Here is a 14,873-nt window from a genome sequence, read left to right as displayed (position 1 = left end):
CCTAAGAATTTCATGAATTCATTGTTTTTAATAGCTGAGTAATACTCCATTGTGTAAATGTATCACATTTTCTGTATCCATTCCTCTGTTGAAGGACATTTGAGTTCTTTCCAGCTTCTGGCTATTATAAATAAGGCTGCTATGAGCATAGTGTAGCAGATGTCCTTGTTATATGTTCGAGCATCTTCTGGGTATATGCCTAGGAGTGGTATAGCTGGATCCTCAGGTAATACTATGTCCAATTTTCTGAGGAACCGCCACACTGATTTCCAAAGTGGTTGCACCATCTTGCAGTCCCACCAACAATGGAGGAGTGTTCCTCTTTCTCCACACCCTTGCCAGCATCTACTATCACCTGAGTTTTTAATCTTAGCCATTCTGACTGGTGTGAGGAGGAATCTCAGGGTTGAATAATTACTTTTTTAAGTTTTATGTGCTTTGGTGTTTTGCTTGCATGTATGTCTGTGTGAGGGTGTCAGATATTGGAGTTACAGACAGCTGTGAGCTGTCGTGTGGGTGCTGGGAATTGAACCTGGGTCCTCTGGAAGAGCAGTCAGTGCTCTCCACTATTGAGCCATTTCTCCTAATATGCTTTTTTTTTTTTTTTGAAACAGGGTTTCACTGTGTAGCTCAGGCTGGCCTTGAACATGTGATCCTCTTTCAAGTGATGGAATTATTATGAGCATGTGCTTGCCTTGCATGGTTATAATAAAATTTAAAAACCAGAATATAGTAAGTACTGGAGATGATATAGAGATTGTTAGTGGGTATATAAAATGGGCAACCAGTGCATCAGAGAATAATTCTAGTCCGCAGTACACACTTAAAATAACTGAAGCCGGGTGGTGGTGGCGCACGCCTTTAATCCCAGCACTTAGGAGGCAGAGGCAGGTGGATTTCTGAGTTCGAGGCCAGCCTGGTCTACAGAGTGAGTTCCAGGACAGCCAGGGCTACACAGAGAAACTCTGTCTCAAAAAACCAAACCAAAAAAATAAAATAACTGAAAAGAGTAACACAAATAGCTTTACATTAATGTTCATTGCAGCATTATACACAATAGCCAAAAGGAGAAAACCACTTGTGTATCAACAGACAAATGTAAACAAAACGTGGTTAAACAAATGCTGGAATATTGCTCAGGCATAAAGAGGAATGGGGAATGGAATTCAGGCACATATCATAAGATGGATGCACTATTAATCAGCTCACTGGGTCCATTTGGTCTATCCGGATAGACATTGTGAGTAGCTGAGAAATTCTAGTGTTGACAGGTCTGGGCCTTTAAATGCCCAAAGCCTAGGAGATGGACCAGTAGGATCGTATACCAGATAGATATAGTGTCAATGTCTGGGATCTAACATGCATACTGTTCCTAGTTTTGGAAGCTAAAGGTTTATAGTTCTTGGTTTTCGAATGTGGGGCTTTTTATTCTGGGCTTTGACCACCACCAACCCTGGTACTTGCCAGCTATTTTCCTCAACTTCCAAAAGCAACACACGTGCTATTTTTAGTTCCTGGGTGGGTGCTAGGGCCCTCAGCTCCTACAGTCCAGTGTTATGGATTTCAGGCCTAGGGTGTTAAAGTTTAGCTGCTCCCTTGCACTGTTTTAGTGATTGAGACCCACGGCTTGTCACCTCTGGCATTCCTGCGCCACCACTGCCTGGCCTTTCAATCACTTCTATACTTCCACTCTGTCTTCTTCATCTCTTCTGTCCCTCCTATCGTTTTTCTGTTCCAAGCCATTCTGAAATTCTTCAGCTGTCCTGTTACTAACTACTGATATTGCTTTGCCACTGTTATGACTCTCCGGCCTCTTCCTTCTACTGTCTCCTCGTCATGCTACTACTTTGGTCTGTCTTCTAATGATAAAGATCCAAAACAATATACCACTTTTTTTAATGTTGCAACACTAGGGGGACAGCACAGGAAGGTTTCTTCTCCCAGATATTTGAGAAATGAGCCACACAGTTTGCAATAAGCACAGAGCGGGTGTGGTGTCAATCAATCACAGGCCTGTTGGGGGACACATAGAAGAGATGGTGGGCGCTCCCTCTCTGGCATATGTGAAGATAACTTCTGGAGTTCACTAAGGTTTGTGATGATGATAATAATGATATTAATAATAAACCAGCACAAGGCATTTGAAAGCCGTTGGTCAGAGTGGTGCCTTCTGGGGCTGGAGTTGTCCTTCCATAGCAAGTATCTGTGGTTACAGTGTAGGTTCCTCTAGGCATTCATGTAGTGTTCAAAGCAAGGAGGCTGAGGCAAGGGTTTGGTTGACTCTGATATCAGGTATAAGAGAAGGAAAGGTCTCTTTTAAAAGCCTGATTTCGAAACTGTTAACAAGTCACAAAACATTAAACATGAAGGTTTTTTAAAGGGACGATTTAATGGAAGAATCAACAATTCTAATAGTATTTAAATAGTATTATTAGTATTTATCGATGCTTAACATCACACTTGAGGAGTCCAGGAGAGGTGGGTCTGTCATAGATGAACCTTAAAAACATTCTAAATGAAATAATACTGGTACAAAAGGACAGGAATTTCGTGATTTATTTTAAATGATATTATTTGAACTTGCATATTTACAAAAAAATGAAAACTAGACTAGAGGTTACAGAGGCTGGGAATACGATGGATTACTTGGTACATACAGTTTCTGTTTGGGCTGATGAAAAGTTTAGAGATGGCTGAAAAACTTTTAAAAATATAACTATTGTCATGTAGTTGTAGAATAAAAAATGGTTAAAATGCCACAAAAAAGTCTGGGCTCAATCTAATATGATAATTTTTTTCTTTTTTTCTTTTTTTCTCGTTAAAAGAAAATTCAACAGCTTGCTTTATTTTAAAATAGTAACTTTCATATCGTAGAATGCTAGCCAAATTCAATACTGATATGAATATAAATTTCTTAGGTCAAAATATGTGGTCAGGAAATTTTTCTGAATGTCATAAGAGACAGTTTTCAAACCATATAAAATATTTAGAAACAATATACAGCAAAAACATATCACAATTTAAACTAAGTAAGCTATGAAAAATAGCCCAATCTTTGTTATGATTTAGAACACCTATTTTCAATAACTTAAAATATTATCTATATTTCCCATCTTTAAATTCTTCTCGGAAGAACCACTAGTCTAGATTTAAATAATCCAAGTATTTACTCATGGTAAGAGATTCTGACATTAAAGAATCTATCAGAAACACAAAAATCATGAAAACTACTAAGTACTTTAGATTATAACAAGTCCTTCCAAGCCCTAGATAATAAAGGCAGTTTTCTACTTTCTAATAACACCTAAGGTTTATCTGCATAATGTAATTCATTGGCTGGCCAATAATAAATAGCTTAAAGGGAATTTATTCACCTATTCAATAATGTTTCATTATGAAGGATGTTTTGATCAATATTTCAAAATTATAAATTCAATTATGCTGATATTTCTAGAAGTATTGTGCTGGCTAGTTTGTCAGCTTGACACAGCTAGAGTCATCTAAAAAGAAGTGAACCTCAATTGAGAAAATGCCTCCATAAGTTCTGGCTGTAAGGCATTCTCTTAATTAGTGATTGATGGGGTAGGCCCCAGCCCATTGTGGGTGGTTCCATCCCTGGGCTGGTGGTCCTGGGTTCTATAAGAAAGCAGGCCGAGCAAGCCATGAGAAGTAAGTCAGTAAGCAGCACCCTCCGTAGCCTTTGCATCAGCTCCTGGCTCCAGGTTCCCGCCCTGCTTAGTTCCTGTCCTCACTGCTTGTGACAATGAACTGTTATATGGAACTGTGAGTGAAATAATTCATCCCCCTCCCCAACTGCTTTTGGCCATGGTGTTTCATCACAGTGATAGCAACCTTAACTAAGACAATTCTTAACTTAGTAATAAATCATCTTTATGAGGCCACTTATTAAACTGATAAGAAAGATGATACATTCTGGCTTTTATTTAAGAAATTATTTAATTCAATAATTTGATTTGTTACTACTTGAGAAGTACATTTGCTTCCTAGTATTGAGTGGTAATGACATTTAAACAGCCTTCCTGGTCCTCACTTCCCTCTAAGAGAAAGCAATACAGAGACTCAGCAGTAAACATCTTCTGCTGTTTATGTAAACTCAGCTCCAGAAAACAGAAAGTAAAAACATACTCAAGTCCTGTCCGAGGAATTCCCAGCTCCAATAGTGTGCTATGATAACAGTATACCAGCTGTTCATTGCTGACTAGTAAACTCTCAATGAAGAGGAAGATAACAGTGTCCTCACTGATGCCATTCATTGTGAGCTTTACATCTTTTTGTATCCAAATGTGTGCATATAAAACTTTTGCACAGACTTTAGTGTTAAGAACTGAAAATGCACATGATACATGTGTGTTAAGGAGAGCTCCAGAACTGACCATCTCCAAACCAGCTTCTGGTGCTTTCACTACTTCTTACTCCTCTAATTAGGCTAAGAAGGAGACCAATGAACACTACAGTCAGGAATTTATTAAATACTGGTGATTTCTACTAGCCAAACTCAGCTCTGCAAGCCAACAGGTGAACCAGGAGTCTTTCTGAATTTGTTGCCCATTAGCAATCTGGAACATTTTCAATTAAAGCCTTCATTTTCCCTGTAGACTTCAATATGTGTGGGCCAAACAGGGCTGGCTCTTAAGTGGCTTCTGACTCTGGCTTTGGAATTCCTCTCTCAGCTTCTCCTTGGCTATTGTGCCACTGTTGATATGCAAACTTCTTTTTCAGTGCCTCTGCTATGAGGGCAGCAGGGTCAGTAGTATCCACTGGCCTAGGTTTTACATCTTTCTCTGACCTCTTGACTGACCGTAGCTTCACACTGTTCATGTCTTTAAGGATCTCTAGCATGTTTGGCATGTCAGGCTTCTTTGGGTGGCCCTTACCCAAAGTCTTTCCAGCACTGAGTCTTTGCTCTCTTCGTTCTTTAATCAGATCAAGAGCAGACGTACTTTGGTGGAGCACCAATGGAGGGAGCGGGGGAGGGGGAGGGGGTGCTGCAGTAACAGATGTGGAAGAATCTAAGCAACCTGCACTTGGACTCTGTTGCTCCTGCAGGGTCACAATCTTGGCAATCTGAGCTCTAAGGGCAGCAAGCTCATTCTCAAGTGCAGAGATCTTCTGCAAAGCCTCCTCACTGGCTAGTGTCATTTTTGGAGAAGGCTTGTCTTGAGACAAGTTTGGTAAGGAAATGTGCCTGCTTGGGGGCTTCTCAAAGTAAGGAGGGTCATCCTCAAGAGGAGGCTTGGACCTGACCTCTGCCCTGAGTCTTGTTGAGCACTCTCCTTCTTCAGAGGCTACCCATCCAACATCAGCAAAAGATGCCACCACATCCTCTCCTGAGTGTGTGGGACTCCATTCTGTTGCGTGGCTAGTAAGCTGAAATTGAACTCTTGGACACTGAATCAGAGATAAGTTGGTACCAATTTTCCTTACAATACTTCAAGATGAACCATATGGTTTTCCAGACCACAGTGCCGACTGCATGCTGACCCCAACTTGCTGAAACCACATCCTCATCAGGCACTTAATCCAGCCCAGCATGGAGATGGCTGAGTCTTCCCAACCTGCAGGTCATGTACTTCAGGCATCCATAGCAGCACATGGTCCATAGAGTACACTCAGCTGCGCAGCAGCCCTTACCTTCCCAGCTACTCTGATAATTTTTTTCTTCTGATTTCATTTTCCACTCGTCACCGAGGGTTCTTTCAATCTATCATTATTTGTGTGTATAAGTGTTTGCTTTCTCCCTCATGATTTGGATTCTACTTCTTAAACATTCAGGACTCAATCTAGTAATGAGTCTGGATATTGAGAAAGATTACTAAATCTCTCTTGTTTTCCTTTCAAAAAATTTAATTAATTTTTAATCATTCCATTCATTCACATCTCAAATGATATCCCCCTTCCCAGTTTCCCCTCCACACCCCCATCCCATCCACCCTCTCCCCCATCCTTTGCCTCTTTGAGGGTGCTCTCCCACCCACCCACTACCACCCCATTGCTCCAGCATCCCCCTATGCTGGGGCATCAAACCTCCAAGGACCAAGGGCTTCTCTCCTTCCATTGCTGTCAGGCAAGGCCATCCTCTGCTGCATATATATCTGGAGCCATGAGTCCCTCCATGTACACTCCTTGGCTGGTGGTCTAGTTCCTGGGAGCACTGGGTGATCTGGCCAGTCGACATTGTTCTTTCAATGGGGTTGCAACCCCCCTCAGCTCCTCCAGTCCTTCCCCTAGCTTCCCCACTGGGGCCTCCGAGCTCAGTCTGATGGTTGGCTGGGAACATCCACATCTGCATTGGTCAAGTGCTGGCAGAACTTCCCAGGGGACAGCCACATGAGGTACCCATCAGCAAGCGCCCCTTGGCAACAGCAACAGTAAGGGTTTGGTGTCTACAGACATAATAGATCTCCAGGTGAGGTAGTCCCTGGATGGCCCTTCCTTTATTCTCTGCTCCATTTTTTTGTCTCCATCTTTCCTTTGGACAGGAACATTTCTCGGTTAAAAACTTTGAGATGGATGGGTGGTCTCATCCCTTGACCAGGGGCTGTGCCTATCTACTGGAGGTGGTCTCTACAGATTCTATCACCTGTTCACTGTGCATTTCAGCTAAAGTCATCCCCATTGGGTCCTGGGAGCCTCTTGCTTGCCTGGCATCTGGGATCCTCTCCAGTGGCTACCCCAGTTCGTCATCCCTCACTGCTACATATTTTTATTCGATTTCCCAACCCTCTGTACCTCTCTCTAGTCCCCTCCAATACCTGATCCTGTCCCCCTTTTCCCTCCCCATCCTCTCTCCCTCCAAGGTTCCCCCTCTACCTCCCGCAGCCATCCTGTTCCCCCCTCTATGGACGATTGAAGCATCCACACCCTGGTCTTCCTTCCTCCTAAGTTCCATATGGTCTATAGGTTGTATCATGGGCATTGTGAGCTTTTGGGCAAATATCTACTTACCAGTGAGTACATACCATGTGTGTTCTTTTGTGACTAGGTTTCCTTACTCAGGATGATATTTTCTAGTTCCATCCATTTGTCTGTGAATTTCACAAAGTCATTGTTTTTAATAGCTGAGTAGTACTCCACTGTGTAAATGTACTACATTTTCTGTATCCATTCTTGTGTTGAGGAATATCTGGGTTGTTTCAAAGATTTACTGAAGCTTTCCCTTTAAATCATAACCATTATGGCACTAATTTTTTTCTTCCCCCTATTTTTACTTTCTTCCTTTAGATTTGAATAAGGACCATACTTACAAACTTTTTTTGTGTGGTAAACATGCTTCTTAGCTGGCTGATGGTGTTGCATGCCTGTAAGATTATTGTTATGTTCTAGGAGATTAGCATTGGGTTCTGCCTCAGGACTTAGGTTACCTTGTTTTTTGTTCATCTCTCTCTCTCTCTCTCTCTCTCTCCCTCTCTCATGCACGCACGCACGCGCACGCACACACACACACACACAGACACACACACACACACACACCACCCCCTTCCCAGCGATGAATCCCACCTTGTGGATGAGGCCTTAAATTCACTCACAAAGTGTTTGTTTGGTTACTCCTATGATGCTCATGCCACTATGGGACCACTGTGCAAATCCTGGGCAGGCCAGTAGTTATTTTACCTCACAGAGATCATTGTAGCACAGCTAGGTAAGACTGTTGATTACTTTCTTCCTCCAGCAGTGTACGTAGAACCTTCCAGGACTATGAAAACTAATTAGTAGGGATGGGGCTTCTGAGTCGGTACCATCTTGATTTCTTCATGTCCTATGACTGAAATGTATGAAGCAAGCCAGTAAGTAACATCCCTCCATGGCCTCTGCATCAGCTCCTGCTTCCTGCCCTGTGTGAGTTCCAGTCCTGACTTCCTCTGGTGATGAACAGCAATGTGGAAGTGTAAGCTTAATATGCTTCCTGGTTATGACTTCTTGATCATGATGTCTGTGCAGGAATAGAAACCCAGACTAAAACACCATATTTTATTTAAATATTTATTTACTTTATCTATATAAGCACTCTGTCCCTACACATCAGAAGAAGGCATCAGATCCCATTACAGATGGTTGTGAGCTACCATGTGGTTTCTGGAAATTGAACTGAGGACTTTTAGAAGGGCAGTCAGTCCTCTTAATCACTGATCCATCTCTCTAACCCATACCATAGTTTATTTATCCACTTATCTACTAAAGAATGCTTTCATTGCTTCAAAGTATGGTTACTTTTATGTTGTTGCTGCTGCTGCATAGTAGCTGATGATTTAGAACTTGCTACATATCCCAGGTTGGCCTCAAATTTGTAATTTTTCTGTAGGGATTCTTGGTCTACTGTGTCCATCACTGTTACCATACTGTTGGATACTGAAATTAGGGTGTTATATCTTAATTACATCTTATCCAACTTGGTGTTGTCAGTGCAGAGCAGGAGGCCTAAAACGTAGTAGGTAGTCAAACTTTATATAACTATTCATCTAATTAGATGATTTAACTCAGCATGCTAATGGTTACTGAACTGATACTGACCTAGAAAATGTGGTCTATAATGATATACTACATGGCTGTGTATATTAGCATTTTGATAAAATTAGTAATGACAAAAGTGTGTTGTGAGGGGGTTGGATGGGGGAATATAGGTTGGTAGTTGTCAGACAGCAGTATTAGGATCCAGAGCCATACACATGCAGAAACACTAGAGCCAGCCTAGTACGCAAGTGGGTCAGGGCTACCTTGAAGATAGGGGAGGGGCATCTTTTCAATCTGAAAACTGCCTTCTGTGGTGTTTACATGTAGAATGGTACTGGCTATAGACCAGACATTGTACAGTATCCTCTCCTCTCAAGGACCACAGATAAAGTCTAACGGGAGTGATCTGCTTGAACTGAGAACCAAGAAAGAGTTCCTCACAAGGCAAGAGAACCAGTGCTTTGTTCAAACAAAGTAACAGGAGGGCATGACAACATGAGTTTGAGAGCTGGTTAAAAAGGAGGCAGTCTTGTTTTTAGGAGCAGATAGTGGAGATTCAGCCACAAAGAACACAGGGCTTTGCATGATCCCACCAATTGTGAACTTGCTACTCCAGAAAACCTAGGGGTTGTCCTCAATGTGCCTTCTGCCCAGTACCCTTGAGAATAATGGCATTTATGCTTCCTAGCATGCCAATAAAGGCTTTATGCTGACCCTAATTCTTTGAGTATTTCTGTCTGTGTTTTTCATATTAAAAAATGATGTCACACAGTCATTCACTTTATTCCACAAATATTTTATTGAATGTTCACTGAATATTATTACACACTGTTCTTGACACTGGAGTTACAGCAGTAAACAACACAGAAATCTCTGTTTTGAGGAGCTTACAGGTTATTTGGTAGAGACAAACACTAACCACAATAAATAAAGATATATCAAATAGTGATCAGTGCTTTGTAGAAGATATAACACAAAATAGGATAAGACACAACATGGAGAGGATAGACCTATTTTATATATGTTGGTTAGGAAATACTTCTGTAGGAAAAAACATAATAGAAAGACTTAGTTAAGTCAGCAAATTATTTGGGAAGAAGCATGTTCCAGGTAGTGAAAACAGCAAATACAGAGGTCCTGCAGGTGGAAGGTCCCTAGCATGCTTGAGGAATAGGAAAAAGACCAAGATAGCTAGAGAAGAGTGAGGCTGATAGCAACGAGATGAAGGAGGTGAAGGATCTAGCCTGTGTAGGAACATCTAGGCCGCAGAGATGACTCTGGCTTGTGTACTGAGGAAATTGGGGTTCATGGGAGAATTTTGAGCAGGCTAGGGGCATGATCTAATTTGGATTCCACAAATAATTTCTAAGAAGAATGTTTAATTCTTATAGAATTACTGAGGATTAGTAGCAAGTGCTACAAACACTAGGAAAAGAAAAAAACAACTCCTAGAACACTGGATTTTAGGAAAACAAAAAGGTGCACAGTAGAGATGACACAGTCAGTGTGATGTGTAGTTCAGATGTGAATATTTATAATGCCTTACACAAAAAGTGAATTCTGATTTAACAGAAATTATACTTAAAGAAGTAGTAGATATAATCACAGTTTGAGCAAACAACAAATGACTTAATTAGGGAGAAGAAAGACTAGAAAGTAAATAAACCTTTTACAAAGAAAGATACAAAATAAAAAACTCAATGAAAAAGCAGAAGGCAGATTAAACATAGCTGGAGAGAATGAACTAAGACATATACCTGATGAGATGTCCTCAAATGAAGTACAAAAGGACATAAAATATTAAAGAGCTGTTATAAGTTATGAAAAACAGAATTACGAGGTACAAAATATGAGTAGCTGGACTATGAGGAAAAAAAACAGAAAGATTGTAATTGTTGAGAACTTTCCAGAAATTATTTAAAAAACCATGCATTTACTAAGCCATGAAACACATTTTCAAAAGTAGAATAAAAAAGAAACAAGTGTAAACGTGTTGGAATGAAGGCGCAGTATTCCCTGTGCACCCCACACACTAATCAAATGAAATCAAACCACAATTAGACTGCTGATGCACTTTTTAAAGGCAACAAGGCATATACATGTATTTTAAAGGTTGAGCAAACTCTCCTAAGGATGAGGATAAAGCCTTTAACTCACAGCAAAGATTCAAGGAGATGAACTAAAACAATAGACAAACACTATATTCATAAAAAAAGAGAATAATGCCATAAGGGGGGTCCGAGATGCAAGAATGTATGCATGTACATCTGAACAAATACTGCCTGTCTATATAAACAATACCGATGACATATACCTATGAGATCACAAAACAAGCAAAAAACAAGGAACACATTTACATACTTGAAAACAAAATCAAGTGCTTAGGAGAGGAATGACTAAAATCGGGTTTCTCAGCTTCCTGTACTCTTCAAGAAACACTGAAAATATTGTTTGAACTTTGCAAGTTAAACAATCATGGTGGAACATCAAGGATAACCAAAGAGTAGAAAAATAGAAAAACAAAACAAAACAAAACAAAAAGCAGGTGAAATAGGAGAAAGGAAGCATACAAAAAGTAGCAGAAGATCAAAATAAGAAAGTAATGGTAGAAACAACTGCAAACACCCTGAAGCCAATGTAAACTAAACTTGCTAAGTTTTAAAGGCAGAGGTCATTAGATAAGCTTTTTTTTCTGAGACAGGGTCTCACTGTATAGCTTTGGCTGGCCTGGAACTCACTATGTAGACCAGGCTGGCCTCAAATGCAGAGATCCACCTGCCTCGGCCTCCCAAGTGCTAGGATTAAAAGCGTGCGCCACCACGCCCAGCCCAAGATAAGTTTAAAAAAAAAAAAGTCCAGCCATATGCTGTTTTCAAGAAATATAATTAAAACACAAAGGTGTAAAAAATTCTTAAAAGTAAAAAGATAGAAAATTATATACCACCCAAACCCTAACAAGAAGAAAAGCTTGTGCTGTTACATTAATACAAGATAACCTGGCATAATTCCTCTATCATCAGGAATAGAGAAGGATATTACACTTTTACAAGAAATATAACACTTCTTAATTTATGTTAAAAAGGGAAACTATAAGAAGAAAACAGAGAACTCCACTGTCAGAGTTAACTTTAAAAACTCTTGGTAGACCATAACAAAAGCAATCAGTTTAGATAAATATAATTTGAATAAGATAGCTGCTAATAGACACACATAGATTTCTATATTCAATAATCAGAGAACACACATTCTTATAGAGCACATAGGAAACATTAATAATTATCAATTGTGTACCAAGCAATAGAACAAGTCTCAATAAATTTCAGAGTTACCACATCATCTGAACATAATAGGATAGATTTCAATAAGAGAACAAACTTAAAATCCCCCAAACATTTGGGAACTTAAAAACATACTTCTCTATAACTCATGAGTCAAAGAAGTAATAATAGTAGATATACTGAAGCACTTGGAACTGAACAACAATGAAATGACTACTGTATACCATCATGTTCGAGAGTAGTATTAGCGGGAAACTTATAGCTTTCAAATATATAAATTAGAAAACAGGAAAGGCTGAAAGCTAGGCTCGATTCCTCACACCTGCAATCCCTGTACTTAGATCACTGTGAGTTTGAGGTGAGCCTGAGCTATAGGTAAGTGAGAGAAACAAACATCAACACCAAGCAAACAGGAAAAACAAAGGCAAGACTGAAAATGAATGAGCGCAACATACAATTGAAAAAAATCAGAAAAAGAGCAACAGAATGAATCCAAAAAATGTGGAAGGAAGGAGGTCAAAAAAGATCAGAGCAGAAATTAAAGAAATAGAGAACAAAGACACAATTGAGAGGAGCAGCAGAGCCAGAAGTTGGTTCTTTGTAAAGACTAATAAAATAGACAAACCTCTGCTGAGGTTGATCAAGAAGAAAAGGGAGAAGGCACAAATAACCAGTATTAGCAGTGAAAAGGGAGACATAGCTACAGATTAGATAGAGCAGAGACTTTCAAAACGGGAACTTGATGCCAGTGAATTCAAAAACACAGACAAAAATGGACCAACACCTAAGAAACTATATCCAAAATTTACTCAAGAGGAAAAATAAATTCTTAATAGTACTACAACTACAGATGGGACTGAATCGATATTTAAAACTCTTCTCACCAGAAGGAGAGAGAGAAAAAAATAGTACACACTTTTCTACTTAGGATATGGATTACAGCTAGGTAAAGACCTATTGATGTCTGCAGCCCTACCGGTGCTCAGGTAGGACTCAAGGCAGTGCAAACCCTATGAAGACCACGTCTTTCTAGAGGAGCCTTCTCTGGAGGGATTGCTAGAGAGTGGCCCTTAGTCAAGTGGGGGCCTGACAAATCTCTCTGTAGTCCCTGAGGGTGGTCAGCACTCAGAGATTGCTGTGCAGTAAACGTGCTAAGCAAGGCCAGTGAGGTGCTCTGCTATCTGGACAGCCTCTTCAGTAGCCAGCTTCTGTGGTCTTCTGCTCACTGAGGACAAAGGGCCTGGAGAGCAGTCGGAGGAGTCTGTGTTCCAGTTTCCAAGAAACACCATGCACAGCCCAAGTTGTAACTGGTTGGGATGGGGCTGGGTGCAGGGGAAGCCAAGCAGGGGCTCCTGGAGGGTGTAGCTCCAGGCAGAAACCCTGAAACTCTGTCTTCATGAATATCAGATACTTCTGATGAGCCCTTTTAATGATGTCCAAGCTAGCTGCAGGGTGATGGTTCTAATAATGGTGGATGTTCTGCAAATAAGAGCTTCATCATTATTTTGAAATAGCTAGTAAAAAAGAGATAATGGGTTTGAAATCTATTCATATTATCATAGAAATTCCAACAATATATTTGTCAGTGAAACAAAATAAAAACTTGCATTATTTTAGCTACTAAACATCTTTGAACATTTTAAGAACTCGTTTTAAGTATCTTATCACCTATTCATATTACAAAAGTTTTTTGTTGGTGGTGACTATTAATTTGATAGACACATTATTACAAAGTCTCGGTTAGAATTTGTGTATTCCCATTTCAAATATAAAATGTTACATAAACTATATGCTTTAGAAGCACATTTCAAATTTCGCATTTAAAAAAATTGAAAAGGGGAGCTGGAGAGATGGCTTAGCTGTTAAAAAATACTTGCTGCTCTTGCAGAGGACCTGGGTTTCATTCTCAGTACCTATGTGACAGCTATCAACCATCTGTAACTCCAATCCAGAGGATCCAACACCCTCTTTTGGCCTCTGTTGCCACTACATGGCATATTACACAGACATACATGAATAAATCTTTAATTTTACTTGGCTGTTAGTTTATTTATTTATTTATTCATTTATATTTTACATTCATAAATGTTTTGCATGTCTAGGTACCATGTGCATGCCTGCTCCCTGTAGAGGCCAGAAGAGGGACTCGAATGCCCTGGAACTGGAGTTCTAGGTGGTTGTGAGCCACCAAATAGGTGCCAGAAGTTGAACCTGAGTCCCCTGGAAGAGCAACTATGCTCAAAACCACTGAGCCATCTTTCCAGCACCCATGGATAAATCTTAAAAAACAAACCCCGCAAGATAGCTCTAGCATGAGAAAAGTCTATAAGTTTAATTGAGCTGCATTATCAGACTATCAGAGACAAAACATGACTATCCTAAGAAACAGAAAAAGAATTTGATTAAAAAAAACCACTCTTTCATGGTTTAAAACAATAAAAACTCTTAGTATAGAAAAGTAGGTTGAAATTTGCTTAACTTGTGGAAACTTGTAGAAAGCAGATAACAAATACTATTCTAAAGAAGGAAATTTTAAGGCTGTTTCCTTGAAAACATACAATCGAGGAATGCCACTGTAGCCTTTCTATTCAAAATTGTACTAGATGTCCTAGACATTCCATTAAAACAAGAAAAATATATTAAAGACACAAAAACTAAAAATGAAGAAAACTTGATTTATAGTTGACAAGGTTGTCAGTGTAGAAAACACAAAAGAAGAGAAGACATCTTAGAGGAAACCAGGTCTTTTTGGAGAAACGGCTGATTGAAGGAATTCCTTGGGAAATGACAAGATGACTGTGGAGTATCTTATAATATCAGAAAGCAAGTGTGGTTGTTTGAGGTCTCCTATGTTCAGGTTCTGTCCAGTGAGGAGTCTAGTCTCCTCCTGGCTGCCTTCAGATCAAGCTGTAGAACTCTCGGCTCCTCCAGCACCACGTCTGCCTGAATACTGCTATGCTTCCCACCATGATGATAATGGACTAAGCCTCTAAAACTGTAAGCCAGCCCCGATTAAATGCTCTCCTTTATAAGAGTTCCTGTGGTTTGGTGTCTCTTCACAGCAATGAAACCCTTACTAAGGCAGCAAGGAAGTCCTTAAAAACTATGGATAGGGGGCTGAAGAGA

General features: G+C 40.0%; 1 protein-coding gene and 1 long non-coding RNA gene across 3 annotated transcripts in view; both read right to left on the bottom strand.

Annotated features, from left to right (window-relative positions):
• Positions 1-4,650: 4,650 nt before the first annotated feature.
• Positions 4,651-5,888, bottom strand: LOC114625389 (mitochondrial fission regulator 1-like). Its single transcript, XM_028772671.1, is given in 1 exon segment — positions 4,651-5,888. A coding segment is annotated over 1 exon segment (903 nt). The 5' UTR covers positions 5,554-5,888.
• A 1,236-nt stretch (positions 5,889-7,124) lies between these two features.
• Positions 7,125-14,873, bottom strand: part of LOC114625377 — a 35,478-nt gene continuing 27,729 nt past the window's right edge. Inside the window, exon 3 of one of the 2 annotated variants that reach the window (XR_003712069.1) lies at positions 7,125-7,783. This is a non-coding gene — a long non-coding RNA (uncharacterized LOC114625377). Of the gene's footprint in view, positions 7,784-9,244; positions 13,227-14,873 lie in introns of those variants that run through there. The other variant, XR_003712070.1, reaches the window with a different exon arrangement.

Source organism: Grammomys surdaster, unplaced genomic scaffold (genome assembly GCF_004785775.1).
Source record: "Grammomys surdaster isolate TR1022 unplaced genomic scaffold, NIH_TR_1.0 216, whole genome shotgun sequence".
Taxonomy (NCBI): domain Eukaryota; kingdom Metazoa; phylum Chordata; class Mammalia; order Rodentia; family Muridae; genus Grammomys; species Grammomys surdaster.
This window is presented reverse-complemented; position numbering and strand designations above follow the sequence as displayed.